The 22,889-nt window shown below is 43.8% G+C and overlaps 1 protein-coding gene across 2 annotated transcripts; it reads left to right on the top strand.

Annotated features, from left to right (window-relative positions):
- Window positions 1-8,119: 8,119 nt before the first annotated feature.
- On the top strand, window positions 8,120-19,695 carry CHRNA9 (cholinergic receptor nicotinic alpha 9 subunit). 2 transcript variants are annotated; one of them, XM_032331931.1, is made up of 5 exons: window positions 8,120-8,688; window positions 8,944-9,089; window positions 9,996-10,150; window positions 15,330-15,862; window positions 19,059-19,695. In XM_032331931.1, exons 1-5 carry the CDS (start codon window positions 8,625-8,627, stop codon window positions 19,598-19,600), a joined length of 1,440 nt encoding a protein of 479 aa, XP_032187822.1. In that variant the 5' UTR covers window positions 8,120-8,624; the 3' UTR covers window positions 19,601-19,695. The 2 variants fall into 2 exon arrangements, with proteins under 2 accessions (XP_032187822.1, XP_032187832.1); XM_032331941.1 differs by lacking the exons at window positions 8,120-8,688; window positions 8,944-9,089 and adding an exon at window positions 9,320-9,568.
- Window positions 19,696-22,889: the final 3,194 nt, after the last annotated feature.

Raw genomic sequence — 22,889 nt, forward strand, 5'->3', positions numbered from 1 at the left:
CACCAGAGCCTGCCGTGGTCTCTGGATCACTCACCTGGACACATCGGATACCCTGTCTCATGTATCAGCTGTTCTCCTGACCCAGAAAACCGCATATCCCTTATCACCTGCTCATGTCGCTTCATGAACGTGGCCCTTCTGTTGGCAACGCAATGGGTCTCTTTTTACCCACAGAGGTTCCGCTGACCACTGGAGCCCGTGTGGTTCAGCAGGGGAATCATACTGGCATTTATAGAGAGCCTCTTCTTAAATTTTTATTTATTTATTTTGTTTGGGAGAGAGAATGAGTGAGAAAAAGAGCACAAGCAGGGGGAGGGTCAGAGGGAGAAGCAAACTCCCTGGTGAGCAGGGAGCTTGAGGCGGGATTTGATGATCCTAGGACTCCAGGACCATGCCCTAAGCCGAAGGCTTATGCACTTGCTTAACCAACGGAGCTATCCAGGTCCCCTATTGAGAGCCTCTTCTATGCCCACTTTGGGCTTGCACTTTACCAATTTCCTCTTTAATCCCCCAAGTACCTTTTCAAGTAAATATTATAATGATCATTTTTAACAAACGAGAAAATGGAGACTCAAGAAATTACGTGACTTGCTCAAGCTCCTATGATCATGAAGTGGTGGTCCCGGGGCTTGAACCGGGGCCACAGGACTCCTTCTATGTCTTCATATTTTTTCTGTTGCGTTAGGTCAGCAGAGACATGGGAGAGATGCCTCTGTGTATAAGACACAGAGTGCATATAGAGAAGTAGAAATTATGACCCACATTCTCTCAAGAAATTTTGCTTTGACCTAGGTTAAAATATCACACAGCACTAGAGTAGTAACGTAAGGCTGAAATAATCCCCGAGCCATGAGTGCTAATGAGATTCTGGGAAGATTATGAATCATAGGATCCACCATCCTTTGTCTGAGAGCTGGCCTTCTCCCCACTTTTTAATTCCTTGGATTTCTTTTCTCATTTAGGTATTACTCATTCAGTCAAAAAATATCTTCCCTGAGTAGGAGAGTACAGTCCAGAACTGGGCCACGTCCCCACTCTCCTGGACTTTAACTTCTGGTTGGGAGACATACCATGAACAAGCAAGAGCACATACACACACACCTGCCTTAGGGGCTCATACATGCCATGAGGCAGCAAAGCAAGGAAGAGATACAGAGAAGGTTGAAGTGTTACTGTGGGGAGGGTGCTCAGGGAAGGACTTTCTGATAAGGTGGCATTTGAGCTGAACCAAGAGGGAGGAGAGAGGAAGAGTTGAGAGACTATGTCCAAGGGTGCCCCATGCAGAGGGAGTCAAGAGAGTGAAGACCCCGAGCAAGAGTGGCTATGTTCATGGACTAGCAAGGGGACCAGTGTGGCTGGGGTGGAGGAAGCAAGGGGAGCAGGTGTTGGAGATGGGAAATCAAAGACCTTACAGTCACTAGTAAGACTTTTGACTTTCACTCTGGGCACAATGAGAATCCACCAGGAGGGCTGAGCAGAGAGGTAACATGGTCAGACTTACACTGGCCTTACGTGGAGAATGGAATGTGGGGCAAGGCTTGCTGTCAGGAGGTTAGTCCAGTGGAACCAGTGGAACCAGTGGGATTCAGGGATGGCTTGACCCAGGACCCCAGTGGTGAGTGGAAGACACATGGCTTCCAGAAATGCTGCGAAGATGAAGCAGCCCAGATTTGTTGACAGATTGGATGTGGAGTGTTAGGGTCTGATTTGTGTCTCCCCCACATTTGTATGTTGAAGCCCTAACCCCTGGCACTTCAGAACTTGGAGATAAGATCTCGAAAGCAGTGATTAATGTGAAGTGTGAAGTGAGGTCACTGGGCTGGTGCCTAATCCAGTATGATTGGTGTGTTTATAAGAAGTAGAGATTAGGGGATGCCTGGGTGGCTCAGTGGGTTGAGCGGCTACTTTTGGCTCGTGTCATGATCCCAGCGTCCTGGGATTGAGTACCACATCAGGCTCCCTGCTTGGCGGGGAGCCTGCTTCTCCCTTTGCCTCTGCCTGCCTGTGCTCTCTCTCTCTCTCTGACAAATAAATAAATAAAATCTTAAAAAAAAAAAAAAAAAGGAAGAAGTGGAGATTAGGACACAGGTACATTCACAGGGAGAAGGTGGCCATCTAGAAGCCAAGGAGAGAGGATTGAGAAGAAACCAACCCTGCTGGCACCCTGATCTGGGACTTCCACCTTCTTGAACTGTGAGAAAATAAATTTCTGTCCTTCCAGCCACCTAGCCTGTGGTATTTTGTTATCACTGCCCTAGCTCACTAACATGTGGGACATGAGAGAGTGACAGGAATCACTGATGGTGCCCAGTAATGGGGTCTGTTTTATGTCATGGTTACAAAAGGTTGGGAGCTGGTCATTTTCTTTACAACTCTCAGAAGCACCAAGAGAAGTTGTCCCACAGGTTTTTGCTATGAGGGGTTTCCAGTCTACTACACTCCTCCAGCAGTGCCAGAAGGCCACGGGGAAGGAGGGAGAAACAGACATGTGCATTTACGAAGAGGGGAATGGCCCCACAAGAGTGTGAACACATTCTGATGCTAGAACCCCATAAGATACAGAGCCCACTGTTCCTGTTTTCTAAGAGGTCCTCCTTCCTTCCTTTCCAGAATCTTTTTTTGTCATGATTTTACCTGCATTTCCCCAAGCCAGATGGAGCTGGGCGCACTTGAGGGATAGGGGTCACCATCCTAGAAACAGAACAGTGCACTGGGACTCTGTGACGTTGCTACAGCCTTACCCCCAGACTCCATCTTTCTTGTTCATGGGCACCTGAGAGGGACTCACTTCTGAAAAATTCCCCCGCTCTCAGCCTCTAGCCTGGCTATAGCCAGTTTCCATCATCATGGTATGTCGCCCATATTTGGGGATTCTGATTTCCTGCCCCTGACACTCTGGTGGCCACCATGTGGAAGCCTCCCCAGTCTCCGGACGTCAAACAGGACTGCTGTGTGCTCTCTAGCTCCCAACTATCTCTGCCTCTTTGGTGGAAAGGCTCATTTTAGGCAAGAGCTCCCTCTCTCTAGGAATTTATATGGGAGCCCTTGGGAGCCTGCCCTGGAAGACAGTTTGCATGTCACTGGAGAAGCGCCATTCACGCCAGCCCAGGCCTCACCACACACCCGCCCACAGCAAGCTTGGGCCTTACGATGCCATTTTCCTTTCAGGCTGTGCTCCTTTTTCAGGGGTGCTGACCGCCTTGCGGTTTGCTTGAGCCTGGGTCCGCGGATTTAAGGATTTGGTGATGTGTATCTGAGGTCAGCAAGCGAGGGCCGGCCATCTATTTTTGTAAATAAAATTTTATTGGAACGCAGCCGTGCTCATTCATTTACACCTTGCCTATGGCTGCTTTCACAGCGCGACTGCAAAGAAGGGTAGTTGCCGCAGAGACCATCTGGCCTGCAAAGCTGAAAACATTTACTCTCTGGCCCTTTACTGAGAGCGTTTGGCAGCCTCTGTGATAGATTTAGATTGGCTAACTTTCCCACGGTGGATAAGAGGATTAAAATGACTACTACAAAAAAAAAAGTAGGAAAGTAAACAAACCCACCACACGTTGACAATAATATTAACATTGCAATAAAAAAAGGGCAACAAGAAAATGGCAGGGCTGTTTTTTCCCCATCTAGTGTAAGGTGAGAATCCTCTAATGAAGTCTGTCAAGAAGTTGGGGGTGGGGGGAGCAAAGAAGTGGATGGAAAGAATGATCAATGAGAGAGAGAGAGAGAGAGGAAGTGTGGCTACGAGTTACAAGCCCAGTTAAAAAAAAAATGCTGGAATGCATTTCCCCCCTTTCATTATCAGGTACGTAGCCCTTTTTATGGCCAAGCACTGCTCTTAGGGAGCAGGCAGTATTATAATCATCTCCATTTTTATAGAAGAGGAAACTAAGGCTCAGAGAAGTGAAGTAATCTGCCCAAAGTTACACAGCTAGTAGGTGGTGGGCAGGACTTGAATCCAAGCAGTTCGACTCCAGAGTGGATTGTCTTAAACTCTCCATGCGATTGTGTTTCTGAATTATGAAAACATAGAGAGAAACGAACCCCAGAATGTTTGGAAAGCCCTGCCTGAGTGGGTAGCTCCTTGGGAAGGCGTGGCGTCCCTGGGGGCAGCCCTTTTCCCAAACTCTGGTGCGCAGTGGAAGAATCTGGATACTACTCCTTTAGAGGAACTTCGGGTTTTTAATTTGGAATCTCATGTTCAGGATGAATCCAGCAAACACAGAAAGTAGACGTGAAATAGGAGGTCGGGCGTGGGGGCCCATGGGGCATCTCCTGAGAATTCAATGAGTTGAGAAGAAACTGTTAGCAGGTGTCCCAGCTCTGAGCACCCAAGGCAGCTAAGAGCTTGGGCCCCTAGGGAAAGCTGACGGCCACTGGCTTGGCTCTTGGTGGAGATTTGGTCTCCTTTCCTGTCTGCACCCTCCTTTGGCCTCAGCTTTTTCATCCATAAAATGAGAGCCCTCAGCTAGGTGGTCTATAGGCATCTTCATGGGTTAAAACTATCCTAATTTCAGGACGTCTGGGTGGCTCAGTTGGTTAAACATCTGCCTTTGGCTCAGGTCATGATCCCAGGGTTATGGGATGGAGTTCCGCATCAGGCTCCTTGCTCAGCGGAGATCCTGCTTCTCCCTCTGCCTGCCCCTCTCCCTGCTTCCTGCTTGTGTTCATGCACACTCTCTTGCTCTCTCTGACAAATAAATAAATAAGATCTAAAAAATAAAAAAACAAACTATTCTGGGGCACCTGGGTGGCTCAGTTGGTTAAGCGACAGCCTTCAGCTCAGGTCATGATCCTGGAGTCCTGGGATAGAGTCCCACATTAGGGTCCCTGCTTGGCTGGATGTCTGCTTCTCCTGCTGACCTCTCTCTCTCAAATAAATAAAATCTTAAAAAAAAAAAGGATTCTGATTTCATATTTATTTAAAGATTTTATTTGATTTATTTGACAGAGAGAGAGAGAGAGAGATCACAAGTAGGCTGAGAGGCAGGCAGAGAGGGGGGGAAGCAGGCTCCCTGCTGAACAGAGAGCCCAATGTGGGACTTGATCCTGGGACCCTGAGATCATGATCTGAGCCAAAGTCAGTGGCTTAACCCACTGAGCCACCTAAGTGCCCCTGATTTCATTTTTTTTTTTTAAAGATTTTATTTATTTATTTGACAGAGAGAGATCACAAGTAGGCAGAGAGGCAGGCAGAGAGAGAGGAGGAAGCAGGCTCCCTGCTGAGCAGAGAGCCTGATGCGGGGCTCCATCCCAGGACCTTGAGATCATGACCTGAGCTGAAGGCAGAGGCTTAACCCACTGAGCCACCCAGGTGCCCCCCCCAATTTCATATTTAATGAAACAGAGAAAATATTCATGTCATATTAATTTATGGGGGAGAAACCCTTTATAAGACATTATTTTTGACTTTTACAATTAAAAAAATTTAGCAGGAGGAATGTATTTGTCTTTCCCCTTCCTTCCTCTGCTACTGAAAAGAAGGTCTTTAAGCAAAATAATTCACTAGGGTTCTCTGGCAGGCAGGAGCTCTGTTCCAAGGCTTGGAAACACTGCCATCATTCTTCTGGAATGGAGCCAGGGACACCTCCAGGGGGCTTGATCACAATGGGCAAAGGGTTCTGAGCAGCTTCAACTGGAAAGGGTTTTATAAGGACCCTGAGAGTGGGGAGAGAGGCAGGAAAGGATGGGAGACCATTCAAGGTAGCCTGTGAGGGAACTACATCGCAACCCCAAGAGAACAGGAAAAGAGACTTTAGAAGCATCCTCTGCACATAGATATGTGTTCATGAGCAAGACAGAGTTCTGCTAATGGCCCGCGTCCTTCTGGGTCTCAAAGACATGACAACATGTTCTATGAGCATTTAAAAAAGATGGCTGCCATGTGAGCCCTGTGGATCTCTGCCTGGCTGGATTCCTCTGGGTGACCTTTCTTTTTCTTCACTGTGCTTTTCTATACTTTCTAATTTTTCTGAATAGGTATGTATCACTTACGAAATAAATTATGTTAAGAATATTATGATCTTATGGAATGTCCCTAATATCTTACTATCATATTTTTGTTATAACTAAGTGCCTCAAAATTGGTCCACTGAGGAAGGCTGGGCTCTTAGAAACTCTGAAATGGCTGGAATACTTTGCCTGTGAACTTGTGACAAGCGACAGCCACTTCTCAAACGGAGCAGAGGTTGAAAAGATGACTGTGTTCTCTAGACATAACTTTGAATTTGGGTGGCGTTTGCTTTTAGTCTTTAGCATCTTTGCCCTAAAAGGCAGAATTGCCCCCTTGAAAGTATTGATTTCATTTGGATGGTGTTAACATTGGTAGGATAGCATCAACTATTAACTATTAAAAAAAAAACAAACTGTAAGTGACCCATGCGAATGAACTGAGTTAGTTAGAAGCGATCAAAGATCACCAGGGATGACTACCTTGCAGGCTGCCGCCGAAGTAGCCAGCAGCAAGCGTTCAGAGCACCTGTCACCAGGGGCTGCTCGGAGTGTCCCAAGGAATCAAAGAGACATAGGTAGAGAGTCTCTAACCACGAGAAGGTATCACCCAATGGTCTTCAAGTGCCATGTGGCTGAACGACAAGGAAGAGGGATGGTGTTAGCGTGGGGAGCACACGAGGTTGAAGCAGGTGGCTTGGATTCTGTCTCTGGTCCAGTGCTGCTAGAGGTGAGCCCCACACATCTCCAGATCTCAGTTTCCTCGTATAAAAACAAGGTGCTCAACTCAATTTCAGAAGGACTTTTAGCCTCTGAGATGCCAGAGCAGATGGTTTGTTGAAGGAGGGCCCGAGGTTTTGCAGCTGGACCTGGGTCATCTGACCGATGAGTCAGACTGGGGACTTCGGGAAAATAATGTCTTCCCAATTAACACCAGGGCACAGGCGATTAGGAAACACGCTTAGCTGACAGCTTGAGTGTCTGTTCCATTTGGAGGATAGATTCCTGAAGAGGGACAGGGTGACTCATCAGACTCTGTAACCTGATGAAATGGAACGATCCAATTTCCTTGCTCGGATTCCAGGCAATCAAATGATGTTAATTTGCTTTTCTGAGGCAGGTTCCCCAGGCAAGAAGAGGGATAAGTTATGGCAATTGGAAATTGACATGCTTTCATGGGAGCAAAATTAGATCATGTGGGAGAAATGAGTGTGAAATAAATAAAGTGGTATTCAAATGCAAAGAAACAACATCCCAGTAATGTCACCATTAGTTATGAATAATTTTCATGTTGATTTGGTTAACCTTTGAGCAATGTTTTTTTGTTTTGTTTTGTTTTGTTTTTTTAGGGCTAGTAAATATTGGGTGACTTGGTGATTCTAGACATTCTAGATCTTCAAAATCAGAGGCAAAATTTACTGACATTTACATGGCGCTTTTGCTGAAATATCACAGTAGAACACTAGGTTCCTGGTCTCCAGCTCAGGAAGGCTCAGCGCTGTAGGGCTAGGAAGGGTTCAGGCTTGCAGTTAAACCTAGGTCTTGGCTCCAAATCCAATGGCAGCGCTGCTTCCAAAGGGAGTGAATGCCCCTCTCCAGGCCCCTCCCCCCATGCTCACACATTACCACACAAGGTCTATGCCGGACCTTGAAGGAGTTGAAGTAGAAGCAGTTCTGGAGATCATGGAATTGCCTCTCTTTCCTGTGGAGAGCCATGTAGCAGGAGCAAGGAGTCATGTACTAAGCAAGGCATGAGAGGCCAAGGCTGTAGATAGTTTGCCTAAGGAATGCGAGCAGATGCAGGGAGTCACGCACTAAGCAAGGCCAGAAGAGTGGGAGGAGTGAGAGATTAACCCAAGGACTGTGAGTGCATTCGCGGGTGACGTTTGATAGATACCAGGAGTCAAGGGAAAGGCGCATGATCTGTAGAACAAAGAAAACCTATGGAGTCACGTACGTGCTCACGAGCATGATGCGTGCACATAGATAGTCCTTCTGATTGGTAGTTTATTAGTCGTGGTATACTCTGATTGGATATAGTTCGCACTTGGTGGAGATATACTTGGGGGTCTTAGACTGGGGGGGGTCCCCGGCTGAAGATTGTGAATAAAGAAGTTTGCCACTCACCTCGCCTACGGGTCGTTCTTGCGGGTCGAGAGCGACACTTTCCCTCTTCACATGCCCCTTGAAGCGCATTCATAGAGCCTTTCCAGAGGATGCCCCACAGTGGGGTCTACTTGTCTTCCCTTAGTCCTTAGACTCTGGCTGGATCTGCTTGCCGCAGGTGTAGAAAGCACCTAGCTCCTTCTGCAGAGTCTCAGGGGGTGTTGGGCTCCTACCTCACCTCCTCCGAAAGTTTGGTCTGGATGCTCCTGCTGAAGGTGGCTAGGGACCCTCGCTGGGACAGCTTCCTCAGATCAGCACTGCCTGCCTAGCCCACCCAGGCTCCTGCATCACCGTGGCCAGAGCTGCCGGTCTCGGATTACCGGAGGGGAGGAGGGAGAGCCCGTCTGGATCTCAGGACCTCGGGGCCCTCCGTGCACTGCATGCCTGCGCTCTCCATCTGCTTTGGTGAGACTCTGGCAGAGTGCGATCTTTGTACCCAGACCCTTCCCATTCAGAGGGAAGTGGAAGACCGCTGCCTCCTTGAGAATTTCTAGAAGCTCAGGAGAAAGATGAACTGGCCCCATTCCTGCATTTCCTTTTGCTGGATTTACTTTGCTGTCTCCAGACTGAGAGGTAAGAGTCTGATGGGTGTGTAATCATTTGGGGCCATTTCTTTGGTGGGGCTGGGCCAGCAAACAGAACAGATACTCTCACTGCGAGGAAATGTCCATGCCTTTTATTGACTAGCCAGAAAACTAACTCTCGTGTACCCAAAGCTTGTCCCTAGCTGATACTGTGTCAGGCCCAGTTCTAGCCCTCGGTTTGCTGTTCTTTGCCTTGAAATATACATGACATCGAATGTTGATCCCGGTCCCTCTTTTTGAGCAGCTGTAGAAACAGCAGATGGAAAATACGCTCAGAAGTTGTTTAATGACCTTTTTGAAGATTATTCCAATGCTCTTCGTCCAGTAGAAGATACAGATAAAGTCCTGAATGTCACCCTCCAAATTACACTTTCTCAGATTAAGGACATGGTGAGTAAAATAAAGTGGTGACTATGAAATTGTGCTTAGGATGAAACTTGCCTTGCTTTCCAAAGAGATGCATTACCTGGAATTTGAGAGGAAATCAGACCAGACAGGAACGTGTACAAGCTGGTGGGGGAAGGGAAACCAAGGAAGGAAGCTCTCTACAAAAGTCATTTCGCTAGATGTTACATAATCCTGGCCATTAACAGTAACAGTCTCGATCGTCTAAACAGAGATGGTGTCACAGATACTTGATTCCCTTTCTATGAAATTTCCAAAACACGGAGAACCCTGGAGACAGAAAGCAGAGTGGTGGTTGCCAGGGACTATGGGAAGAACGGGGGAATAGTGGGTGATGACTTGATGGTCATAGGGTTTCTTTTTTGAGCTGACAAAATGCTCTGGAACTGGACAGTGGTGATGGTTGCGCAATATCATGAATCTACCGTAAGCCACTGAACCATCCATTTAAAAATGGCTAAATGGTGAGTTTTCTATGAATTTTATTCCTGTTTTTTTTTTAAGAAATATGGTGTTTTAAGATGGCATATCTTGTTTTGTGCTTGCATGTGTTTAATTGCACAAAGTTATGAAACTGTATTTCCTGACTTTCTCATTCAAGTGTGAGTCGTCGGTTCACCAATTTCCAGAGAAATGTGGGCTGTTGATCTATGAAAAGATCTGATGCCTTGAACGCCTGTTCACTTTACATTCAGAACACTAAATCAAGCAGAAGAAAAAGTATGGCTTTTGCAGTTCGTCAAAGGGAGAGACTAGAAAAGCTCTCATTTATTTAGTGAAAGTAGATTTGTGCTTTTGGAATTTCTTTTGCAAAGAACAAATGCTCCAGAGATGGAAAGCATTTGGTTGAGGTGTCTACTGGACAGAGTTATAACATGGTTGCTTGTACAGGATGAAAGAAACCAGATTCTGACTGCCTATTTATGGATCCGCCAAATCTGGCATGATGCGTATCTCACGTGGGATCGAGACCAGTATGATGGACTGGACTCCATCAGGATCCCCAGTGACCTCGTGTGGAGGCCTGATATTGTCCTATATAACAAGTAAGTACAAGTCAGTCATCTCTCAGGAATGAACTTATTGATTTAATAGAATTTAAACACAATGAGAAAGGACTGTTTTATACATGCTTAAAGTTCCAATTCATTTACCTAGGCCCTAGAATGATGATCATAAGATCTTAGATAATAAAATAATAGGTCATAAAAGCTTAGAGCTCCTTCTCCCTTTTGGATGAGAAACTCTATTATAGGCTCTACTGGTCTCCTAGGGCTGTGGGAACACAGGACCACAGACTGGGGGGCTCAAATGGCAGAAATGTATTCTCTTCCGGTTCTAAAGGCCAGACGTCCAAGGTTGGTTCCTTCTGAGGCTGTAAGGGAAACTGGGTTCCACACATCTCCTCTAGGTTCTGGTGGTTGCTGGCTACCTTTGTTGTCCCTGGACTTGTAGAAACATCACCTTGATCTTTGCTTTCCTCTTCACCTGGTGTTCTCCCTGTGTGTTGTCTGTGTCCATTTTGCCCCTTTTATAAAAACAAAAGTCATTTTGGATTAAGGGCCCTCCCTACTCCAGTATGATCTTGTCTTAACTAATTATATCTACAATGACCCTATTCCAAGTAAGTTTACCTTCTGAGGTGGCGGGGGCTAGGATTTCGACATATAAATTTTGAGGGGAGGGGACATAATTCAACCCATCGTAGTGGTGCTCCCTTCCCCAAGATCATGTATCAATAACGGTGATATTACTAAGATTAAATCAGAATGGACCAGCTAGCAGCTGACCTGTGGATTTTGGACATTGAAGTGGAGGATAAACTAGATCGTAAGATCATCAGTTCCCCTTTCTTGGTTTCAGGGCAAGGGGCTTCATGTAAAGGGATAGAAGGGATATGTTTTTCAAATTGTAAAGTGCACATGAAGAGTTTTGTTAAAATACAGATTTGGATTCAGTAGGTTGGGGTAGAATTTGATGTTCTGCTTGTCTAGAAGCTCCAGAGGTCAGGGCTGCTGGTCCTTGGACCAGACTCCGAGAAGGAACCACATTGGTCTATCACAGTTCAGGTTCATTTGCTCCACCTGTTGTCAAAGGAGCTTCTCTCTTCTTATTCTGGAACTTAAGCTCTTGTGGGTTGGGAATGGTTCCTCTTTGACTCAGAACAGGGTGAAGGAGGGGAAGTTCGGGGGGGCTTCCTGAGAGCTCAGCCTTCTAGTGGGTGTGAGTTTCTCTTCAGGAAGAGACAGGGGTGGGTTGCAGCCTGGATTTTAGTCTTGTTCCTTATTCAGATAGCTCAGCCAAGGGTCATGACCAATTATTCATAGCCCTGATCCTGCTGACCATTTCCCACTCTGGATGGCCAGAGGGTCCTTCCATATTCCTTTCCAAGCAAAACAATGTCCTAGGGTTAGTGCTTTATTATACTGGTTCACTCCCCCCTTCTCTCTCTCTCTCTCTCTCTCTCTCACACACACACACACACACACACACACACACACGGCAAGAGAATAAACCATGTTGTCCGTTAGCTCCTCTCACTCACAGGGTGCAGGTAATCAGAGAATAGAGTTGATACAGACCACTAACAGCATTCTATCAGTTCTAACAGTTCTTCCTGGGAAACAAACAGAATGCGTGTTCTCTTCTTCCTCCTGCTTTGGTTGGCTGAAGAAGTGAGTAACTCTTACTGACATGCTTCTTTGCAAGCTTGCACGGTCACCTAAGTTAAGCCTGCCTCAGTCCCCGCTTATTCTAGAAACCAGCTGTGTGCTCGTGGGCTCACGTAGACCTGCTGTGGCTTTGGTAAATTCTTTCCCTTTGGGTCTTGAGGTGTGTGAGTTCAGTTCCCTGTCCCTTTTCCACACAAAATCTTTTCATTGCACTGATTAATGAGCTCTCTTTTGTTACTCTGGGTTGACTCTTTAGTCCTCTCCTCCCTCCTGTTGCACACCGATCCTTTATTCTGCTTTGCATTCTCCTTCTCGGTAATGTCAGAGTTTTATTACTTAGAGGAAACTCTAAATATGGCTATGGTTGGACATCATTTGCATTCCTATAACTAGCTAAAATTAGGCCACGAGAGACTTATAGGATCAGGCAAAGAAGGGACCTCAGTCATAACCATTTCCCTGACCCTGGTCCTTCCGGCTGAATCCCTGGACCTCTGGACTCTTCTGATCCCAGATATAATATTCTCATTATTTCTCAGAAGCCGGCATAGAACCACATAGACCACAAAATGGGCTTTCTGAGTGGTGGTGGGGAGAGGAAAGAGGGCTATGTGGTAGTGATCCAGTCAGGTGAGATAAAGATAAAGTTTCACATCTAGATTCACCACTGGAGCCTGAATCAGTGGGGCTGAACTTGCTAGGGTGTGATTAGGTTCGAGATGGGTCTGGGAGCTACTTCATGGGAGGGGTAGTTGAATTTGTTGATGCTAGTTTGGAAGCCAGAAGTTCTTGGGAAGACTTAATGGAGATGTTAAGCAGTCAAGGAGAAAATAAGTTAGAGAAAAGAGAAATTTTCTGTAGAGGACAAAAATCAAGACAATGACAAAAGTTAAAGGGAAGATAACAATTAAAACTAATCATAATGCATAACTTGAGCAATCACTATTCCCAAGAAGTAGTGAGCTTTTTAGCAATATAGTTATTCAAGCAGGTACTGGCTCTGCTATCAAATCAGTAAAGAGATAAATAAATCAGGGCTCAAAGTTCTGGTGAAGTTGTTTAGTCTAAATGTATGGCCGATATGCTGGTTAGTGCAAGAGTCTGCAAGGATTCCTGACATTAGATTGGGTAGAGACTGGGTTATAGAAATTCCAAATGTGCATTTATTATGAAAGAGTTCTAATGGCTGGGTTTTCATGGGCCATCTTAACCCTTGGATTTTAGAGCTAGTGAGGAATTGGATACCCTGTCATATTCAGAAAGATCTGTCTGGAATTTGGCATTAAGGTTTGCTTAAGTCTTGTGGTTGAGAAAATGGCAAACCTGTTAGAAGAGACTGGATGTAAAGGAGGGGAAGAGGAACAGGTTTGAGGAAAACGATGATGAGTTTGGTGTGGGCGTTGTTCAGTTTGGGAGACCAAAGGAACGTGCACTTGAAGACAACCACAAAGGGACTGAAAAGGCAATCCTCAAGCCTGGAAAGAAGGTTGGGGAAGAGATATCAAAAGCCCTGTGAGCCCTTATAGAACTACTCAAGGAAGGAGAGAAAATGGCTGCAGATAAAGTTGGTGAAACTCTTCACTGCAGACATTTACAGAAGACACTTAAAAGAAATGGCTAAAGGTGTAGGAGGAGAAATAAGACAGAGAGTTGTGTCATAGAAACCACTGGAAGAAAGGATGTCCAGGAACAACCTACAGTGTGAAATGCTTGGAAAGAGTTGAATAGGATAGGTACCTAGAACAGGTTTTTAGATTTGTGTGTTTGCAAGTCATGAATGACGTTTGAAAGAGCACATGTTGGGAAGAAGTCAAATTGCAAGAATAAAAGCAAAATGGGGAGGGAAGTGACAGCAGTGTGTATCACTTCCAGTGTGTGGAAAGAGAGACGGGGTGTGGGAAGTGCCTGAGAAGAAGGGAAGTTGGTAGGAGAGACTGGGGAACGCATTGGGAAGGGTCTCGATGGGTCAGAGAAAATAAGAGCAACCAAGAGAAGCAAAATTGTGAAGGAGACGTGGGAGGAAATGAATCACAGTACCAGGAGGGAAGTTAGCCTTGGAAAGAAAGAGGGGGACTTCTTTTTGATATGGAATTGTCCAAATAGTTTCTCTCTGATCCTGAGATCTCTTCTCTTACACCAAGGAAGATAGGATGGGTGAGGGATATTCTCAGTTCATCACAGTGCTCACTTCTCATTCCGCTAACTATATCCATTTCTCATCGCTACAGAGGTTAGGTTCAGGGATTTTCAAAAAACTTCATCTTATTATCTTCATGAAGACTATATTAAAGATCCTTCTCTTTAAACCCTCCTTATTAAAGACCCTCATTAAAAATTGAGCTCCACACATTAACTGTAATGGTCTGATTTAGTCTGCTTCAATCAGACCATTACAGTTAGTGTTGTGGTGCCCGATTTTTAGAAAGTGGGAAAAAATAATTTAAAAACATGCCAGTTCTTTGATCCAGCAAATCCTCTTCTGGCAATTTAATGTAAGGAAAGAGTCAGTGGATAAATGCAAAGATTTGACTATAGCATCACTTGTAAATGCAAAACCTGGAAAAGACAATGTTGAACACCGATGGATTGATTAAATAAGTATGGCATAGCTATATAATGGAATATATAGGACAACTATTTGCCATGAAAATAGCGTTGCAGGAGAATATGAATGAATAACCACATTTTAAATTTTGTATCATATTTTGGGGGGGTAATTAACTTTTTAGATTCTGGGATAATTTTAGATTTCCAGAAAAGTTGCAAAGATGGTACAGAGAATTCCCATACACCCTTCCCCTCATTTCCCCTAATGTTACATCTACTGTTACATCAAAATAACATAGTGCATTTGTCAAAACTAATACAATATTATTAATTAAACTATAGACTTTACTTGGATTTCATCAGTTTTTCCGCTAATGTGAACTTTCTCTGTTCCAGAATCCAATCTAGGATACCTTACATATGACATTTAGCCATAATACATTTTGTAGGGAAAAAATTATAAGGAAGACTGGGAAACATGCATTAAAATTAATAAAAACCTATAATTTAGGGTTGTAAGCATTGGAAACTGACTTTGGCTACCTTCTGAAAAAAAGGAATTTATAGGAAGGGTATGGTACAGCTCACTGAATTAAAAGGAAAAAAAAAAATCAATGACCAGTTCTTATAACGGACAGACTGTATAGACTGCTCTAGGGTTTGAGAGAGCAGGGACTACTGATCTCGTTTATTGATTTGTTTTATCTAGAGGTTTGACTCATTATACCTGGACTAAGAGAGCAGCTTTGGAAACGAAGAGGAAGGGACATAGAGCAGAGATGCTTTAAAGGAAGAATCCAAGAAAAGTTGGCCCAGAGTAGTTATGGGAGAGAGAGGTAGGGGCAAACTGGAGTTGATTCCAGCTTTCAGCCAGGGTGATGGGGACAATGGTGATCCATTGCCAGAGACACTGAAGGGATGAGCAGAGGTTGGTGAACTGTCCAGAGTAAGGAAGTTGATGAGTTGTCTTGACAAGCAGCTTTCATTTCCCTCCTCTGATCTCCAGGGCTGATGATGAGTCTTCTGAGCCCGTGAATACCAATGTGGTCCTGCGGTATGACGGGCTGATCACCTGGGATACGCCAGCCATCACCAAGAGCTCCTGTGTGGTGGATGTCACCTATTTCCCCTTTGATAACCAGCAGTGCAATCTGACCTTTGGTTCCTGGACTTACAACGGCAACCAGGTAGACATATTCAATGCCCTAGACGCTGGAGATCTCTCCGACTTCATCGAAGATGTGGAGTGGGAAGTTCATGGCATGCCTGCTGTAAAGAATGTGATCTCCTATGGCTGCTGCTCGGAGCCTTACCCGGATGTGACATTCACTCTCCTTCTGAAGAGGAGGTCCTCGTTCTATATCGTCAACCTCCTCATCCCATGTGTCCTCATCTCTTTTCTGGCTCCCTTGAGTTTTTATCTCCCAGCAGCCTCTGGGGAAAAGGTCTCCTTGGGAGTGACCATCCTGTTGGCCATGACTGTATTTCAGCTCATGGTGGCAGAGATCATGCCGGCCTCAGAAAATGTCCCTCTGATAGGTGAGTTCAAGCGCCTTACTCTTTGAGCCTAGCTTCGTAGTGAGTGGGATAACATCTGTCCCTTCAAACTCATAACCGTTAGGTCAACTTCAGACTCAACACAAGCTGCTGCATAATTCATGTGGTGTCTTCAGTTGGCATCTTTCAATACCGAGATGGCTGTTTTCCAGAACTGGGCTTATTGTCTCTGGGTTTATACAAAAGAGGGAGGGGAGGCAACAGTTTAGAGGACGGGTTCTCAAAGTGTGATCCTTGGATCCACAGGGCAGCCTTGCTTTCGAAATGCAGATTCTCAGGGCCTACCCCAGACTTCCTGAATTAGACACTCTGGGGTGAGCCCTGGCAATATGTTTTAACAAGACTTCTCAGTGATTTTCATGCACTTTCTGTTCCACTGGTTTAGAAGTTAAGGCTCTGATTTTGAAGTTAAAGAAATCTACATTTGAACTCTGATTTTACCACTCATTTCTTCATGATCGATCTTAGGTGAGTTACTTAGTCTTTTAGTTTCTGCTTCATCACCTGGAAAGTGTGTGTAATTGCTACTCCACGTGTGGTTGCTTAACGTGGAAGCTGGCATATGGTAGGTACACCTTCAGTAGTGACTATTATTATCTTTTCACAGCATATGGGATGTCTTCTTGGGAAAGAGGGGCAAACAGGATAGAAATGGTTGACTGGATTTTGCAGCCCATCATGTACCCTTCATAGAGTAATCTTTAACCTTTATTAGGTATAACAGAGGTGGGAGAGCTTGTTAAAATGCTGGTGCCTACACCCAAAGAGTGCGATTCAGCAATCTTTGCAAGAATTTGGAACCTGAGGTGACTTTAGGATGGACCATAGTTTCCAAAGTCTGCTCTAATAGAATGTCTTTATAAAGGGTAGGCTTAGACACAGAGACTATGACCCCTTCCCCTACCTGTTTTTTTTTTTTTTTTTTAAAGGATCTTATTAACTTGTTTGAAAGGGAGAGAGTGAGCACAAGTGGGCGGAGGGGCAGAGGAAGGGGGTGTAGCAGATTCCCCTCTGAGCGGGGAGGCGGGACTCAATCCCAGGACTCTGGGGTCATGAGCTGAGCCAAAGGCAGATTAATGGACTGAGCTCCCCAGGCGCCCCTCCCTACCTCATTCTTAGACCTTTCCTAATGCTACCAAGCGCCACCAAGGACCTACTCGGCTCCAAGACCTCTGCTTCCATGACTTGCTCTTGTACTAGATGCTTACCAAAATCAGAAGCTAAACATAATTTCTTTTAAGATAAACAATGAGGAGGAATTTCAGAACATGCAGAGACTTAGAGACCGATATGAAAGGGATGTTGTACTGCTCTTTTATCCTCTACTGAATGCAATATTACCTGATACTCAGACAATACCACACTGGTTTTCTTGTTTGGAGATTTCTTCCTTGTTATGTCTCTCCAAGCGAAAAAACACAGACACACCAACACATGGACACAAATACACACAGACACACACACGCATTTTTGAGAACTAGACACTGAAAGTTCTCTCCACCGCTCCCGCCTACCACTAATAAAGAGGAAGAGGTGTACTAGCATTTCTGTGACCTCTCCTGAGACAGAAATGATTGACTGTGATGATCTGTAATCATAGTCCCATTTGAGGCAAGACAATTGGTAGGTCACTCTCTCTTCTTTAGCAGGGACATTCAACAGCAAGTTGGCTAAAGTTCTAAAGATAGATGTCTTGAGATGCGTCTCAGGAGTTCTGCAAACATTATTTATTCTGTTTCTGTGATAATATAAAATGTATCTTTTTAAAAAGTGTGCACACAGAGCGTATCTGTTAACAACAACAACAACTTGTTATTTGCAGCCCCTACGACATGCACTTCCAATCTTACAGAAATGTGCTTAAGTGTTCTACTAAGTGTAGCATTTGATCTAAGCTTCTGGCCCATGGTCTTTACCTATTAAAACAGGCCCCATTTATTCTTAGTTTACTTTGAGCTTTTAACAAATAAGTAGATGATGCATATTATCAAATGCATTGTTTTCATCTGTTGAGATTATCATCTGAGTTTTCTCTTTTGCCTCATTAATATAGTGAATTAGGTTTTCTGATGTTGAACTAAATCCTCCTTCATCATGATGAATTACCATTTTAAGACACTACTGGATTTAATTAGCTGACAAGTTTTATATGACTTTCTAAAATATGTCTATAAGGAAAATGGCCCTAATGCTTCCTTTCCTGTTACTTTTGGAATCAAAGCTAAAGTGACTTCATAAACTAAGCTAGACAGTTTTCTCTCTTTTTGTATTTCTGGAACAACTTGGTTTGCCTGATAGGAGTTATCTGTCTTTTAAAAGTTTGGTAAAACTCACCTCTAAGACAAACTCTGGAGCTTTTCTATTCCAATTTTCTTTTTTTCTTACACTAAATTTGATGTCTTATGTATTTCTAGAAATTTCATCTAGGTTTTCAAATATATTATCATACAGCTAAATATTATTTTATTGTATTCTAAATTCCTATTCTGTTATTTCTTCTTTTACATTCTCCCTCCCTCTCTATCCCCCACTACCTTGCCTCTATTCTGTGAGAGGCTTTATCAAAGGTTTATCAGTCTTACTCCTTTTTACAAATAGCTTTTGCTCTTCTTCATCTTTTTGGTTTTATGTTCTGTATTTTCTAAGTCTGTGCCCTTACCTTTATTATTTCTTTCCTTAATTTTCCTTTTTCATGAATATTGCTTTTTGCAATCACACGTTAAAGACTAACAGTGACACAATGGCTCCTTCCTTACCCATAGTAATGAGGTCTGAGGACAATTCTGAGAGCTGTGCAGGATCGTTGTTTGTTGAGAGTAGAATTTTTTTCACATCATGATCTCTGGCAACATTTAGAAACCTTTAACTCAGTGAAGGGACAGTGCTGAGAACTTTACACATACCATCTCAATTAAGCCTCATCCTATTTCCATTAATTAGATCCAATAATTATACCCATTTTACAGAGGAGAAAGCTGAGACTTAGCGGGATGATCTAACTTGCTCCAGGCCACCAGTTGAGTGAGTGATGGAGCTGGGATTTGTATCTAGGAAGTTTGACTCAGAAGCTTATGCTGGTAACCATTAGTGTCTACAGGTTCTCTAGAAAAGGTGTTTGTGTATTTTTGAGCCAAACACAAGGACAGTTTAAGCTAACTTTGTTGTGGTTATTTTCCAGGCAAATATTACATAGCCACAATGGCCTTGATCACAGCCTCCACTGCCTTGACCATTATGGTGATGAATGTCCACTTCTGTGGGGCTGAGGCCCGGCCGGTACCACACTGGGCCAGGGTCGTCATCCTGAAATACATGTCCAGGGTCTTGTGTGTCTATGATGTGGGTGAGAGCTGCCTTAGCCCCCGCCACGACAGGGAGCGAACCCATCTCCCAAAGGTATATGGCAAGCTTCCAGAGCCAAATCTGCAAACAGACAGAAACAAAGGACTTCCCAGGAAGAAGGAAATAAACAAACTGGTAAAAAATGACTTGGGGTGCCATGGTGAGAATCCGCAGGATGCTGACGGTTACTGTGCTCGGTACCAGATGCTAACGAGGAATATTGAGTACATTGCCAAGTGCCTCAAAGACCACAAGGCCACCAACTCCAAGGGGAGTGAGTGGAAGAAGGTTGCAAAAGTCATAGACCGATTCTTCATGTGGGTTTTTTTCATTATGGTGTTCGTGATGACTGTCTTAATCATCGCAAGAGCAGATTAGCGAGCATTTGGTGTGTGGAGACGAATCAGTAAAATTCCCTTGATCTACTCCAATATTTTTCCAAGTCAGATTTACATACACACACACACATGCATGTAAATACATATGTATAATTTATATACACAAATAAATATATATCTAAAATGTAGGGGTTATGTTGTGCTTGCTTGCTTGCTTTCTTCCTTTTTTTTTTTTTAAGTAGACTCGATACCCAGTGTGGAGCCCACTGTGGGCCCAAACTCAGGATCCCAAGATCAAGACTGGAGCTGAGGACAAGAGTTGGCCACCCAACTGACTGAGCCATTCAGGCGCCCCTGCTGTGTTTACTTTTTATTTTTAATTTCAAATCAATATTATAGCTACCTGTTGAGTTTAGCAGGAAAAAAACAATCGTTAAGCAAGAGGTCCAAAATTTCAAGGGTAGGAAGATGAAGGAAATAAAGAAGGATACCTTTGATAGCCTACCAGAGTGGTAAGTGGCTGGCTTCTAGATCACACAATTATTTAAGGGACAGAGGGAGACCCTCAAGCAGATTCCCTGCTGAGCACGAGCCCTATCTCACAACCCTGAGATCCCAACCTGAGCTGAAACCTAGCTATTGTTTCACCGACTGAGCCACCGTGATGCTGCAGTCCTCCTCAGCACTTAGCCCCTCTTAAAACATGCTTTAAAAAAAAGAAAGCATAGGGACCCCTGCGTGGCTCAGTGGGTTAAGCCTCTGCCTACAGCTCGGGTCATGATCTCAGGGTCCTGGGATTGAGCCCTGCATGGGGCTCTCTGCTTAGCGGGGAGCCTGCTTTTCCCCCCCTCTCTCTGCCTGCCTCTCTGCCTACTTGTGATCTCTGTCTGTCAAATAAATAAATAAAATCTTTATAAATAAATAAATAAAAATAAAAGAAATAAAGAGAAAAAGAAAGAGAAAGAAAAAGAAAAAAAAGAGAAGAAATAAAAATTTTAAAAAAGAAAGCATGGATTCCTTAGTGCGATTTTAGTTGCCATGTTTCCTTTCTCAGGACTAGTGCATTTCAAGTCATTTCTCAAATGATGGAATAAAAAGTTTCATCCCATATGAAGAGAGTCTAAGAGTCAGCAATTCAATGGGGAGGAGAACTTTCTTCATGATGATGATGTCATATATAGTGGTTATATTTTATATAAACCCTAAAAATGGAGTTGTTCTTGCATTTAGTCTTGGACTTACACAAGATCATCAGCAAACTGGGCTCATTTATTTGTTCATTCAGTTATTCACCATGCCTTTATTGGGTTTGTCCTACACACAATAAAACTACATGATTTACATTTGCATTGGGTGTCAGAGCAAATCTTATACAGAAGTCTCATCCTTTTTTTTTTTTTTTTTAAAGATTTTATTTATTTATTTGACAGAGAACACAAGTAGGCAGAGAGGCAGGCAGAGAGAGAGGCGGAAGCAGGCTCCCTGCTGAGCAGAGAGCCCAATGCGGGACTCGATCCCAGGACCCTGAGATCATGACCTGAGCCGAAGGCAGCGGCTTAACCCACTGAGCCACCCAGGCGCCCAGAAGTCTCATCCTTTTTGATCTTCACAATAACTCTGTGATCCAGCCAGGCAGATACTTCTAGTCCTTTTTCTCAGGGAAGTTCCTGTGTCAGAGGAAGGTGGATGGAAGTGACCTACCTTCTCAACATTCGACGAGGTGGTAAGGGGAGCTGGGATTCAGACCCTCATCTCTGTGACTCTGAGTTTGGGCCAGGTCTGCTAAAGTCACCAAGCTTTTGAGCATGATAGATCATGATTTGAGATAGGAGAGTCTGAGGGATTCTCATTCTGAATTTTGAATTTCTGCCCTAAATTATTTCCTGTGCTTCTCTACCTTTTTTTCCCACTTTCAGTCAGATGTGTTGTCACATTCCTCCCACTCCCACCTTGATGACAATGATCCGAGAACTGATAACCATTCCCTAACTTCCACCTCAACTCTTCTTTTACCGATAGAACAAACAAACAAAATGAACAGAAATGGGGAGAAGACAGGGGTTTACCTAGGAAAGAAAGGAGGATATTTTGTTTAAACATGTGGACATTTTTTTACTCTTACATTGACTTATTTGAAAAGCATTTGTTGTGCACTTACTATATACTGAATGTCATGTCAGCTTTGGAGGGAAAAAACACTAAACATGGTTTTTGACCCTCCAGTTACTCATGTATTGCTCACAGTTCAGTAGGGGACACAGTCAAGAAAATAGACAAATACAATATAGTGTCAGTGAAATAAAGTGAGTAGAAGGATTGACAAAATGCTGTGGGAACAATGATGTTGAAACTGTTTGAGGGAAAGCTTGGGAAAGATTTTGTAGGGGTGTAACATTTAATGTGGGCTTTGAAGGATGAGCAGGAGTTTGCTAAACTGAGAAAGAAGTAGGGTAAAGATTAGAAGGCATTAGGGATTAGAAGGCATTAGGGAAAAGAAAAGAGTATGAGCAGAGCTTAGAACAGAGGCCTTGGCCTACTCATGGAATGGATAATGAGGAATTAGAGAAATGTATCTGGGAATCCGACCACTTTTTATTCTTTATTTTAATTATAAGAGTGCATCAACTAGTTATAGCTGCATTTGACTACAAATAACAGAAAACAATGTAATGTGACTTAAGTAGAGAAAAGTTATTTAGCCACACAAATGTAAACCTAGAGATACAAATTCCAGGGATCTTTCCATCTTCTGTGATGTTTTAAGGTACTAAATTTGTGATAATTTGTTAGAACAGCAATAAAAACTATGGTAGTACCCAAGGAACAACGCTGAGTATATCATTTTTCCCATGTTCTAGATTCTTTGTTTGGGATAGAACGGTCTACAGTCAGACTGAGATGTTTCAATTGATGCATGCTTAAAAATTTTGAACTTTATTCCCCAGACACTGGGGAGCTGCAAAAGGATTTTAAGCAAAAGAGTGATCATGTCAGATTTATGTTTCAAAAACAAGACTGTGGGGGCACCTGGGTGGCTCTGACAGTTAAGCATCTGCCTTTGGCTCAGGCTATGATTCCAGGGTCCTGGGATTGAGCCCCCACATCCAGCTCCCTGCTCAGCGAGGAGTCTACCTGTCCCTCTCTCTCTGCCCCTCACCCTGCTTTTGGACTCTCTCTTTCTCTTGCAAATAAATAAATAAAATCTTAAAAAAAAAAAAGAAAGAAAGAAGATGTGGTGGCAATTAGATTATAGAGAAAGGAGAGAAAAGGCAGAGAGATCTGTTGGCATATTTTTTTAACCAATTCAAGAAAGTGATAATGAAGGCATG

This window comes from Mustela erminea, chromosome 2 (assembly GCF_009829155.1).
Source record: "Mustela erminea isolate mMusErm1 chromosome 2, mMusErm1.Pri, whole genome shotgun sequence".
Classification (NCBI taxonomy): domain Eukaryota; kingdom Metazoa; phylum Chordata; class Mammalia; order Carnivora; family Mustelidae; genus Mustela; species Mustela erminea.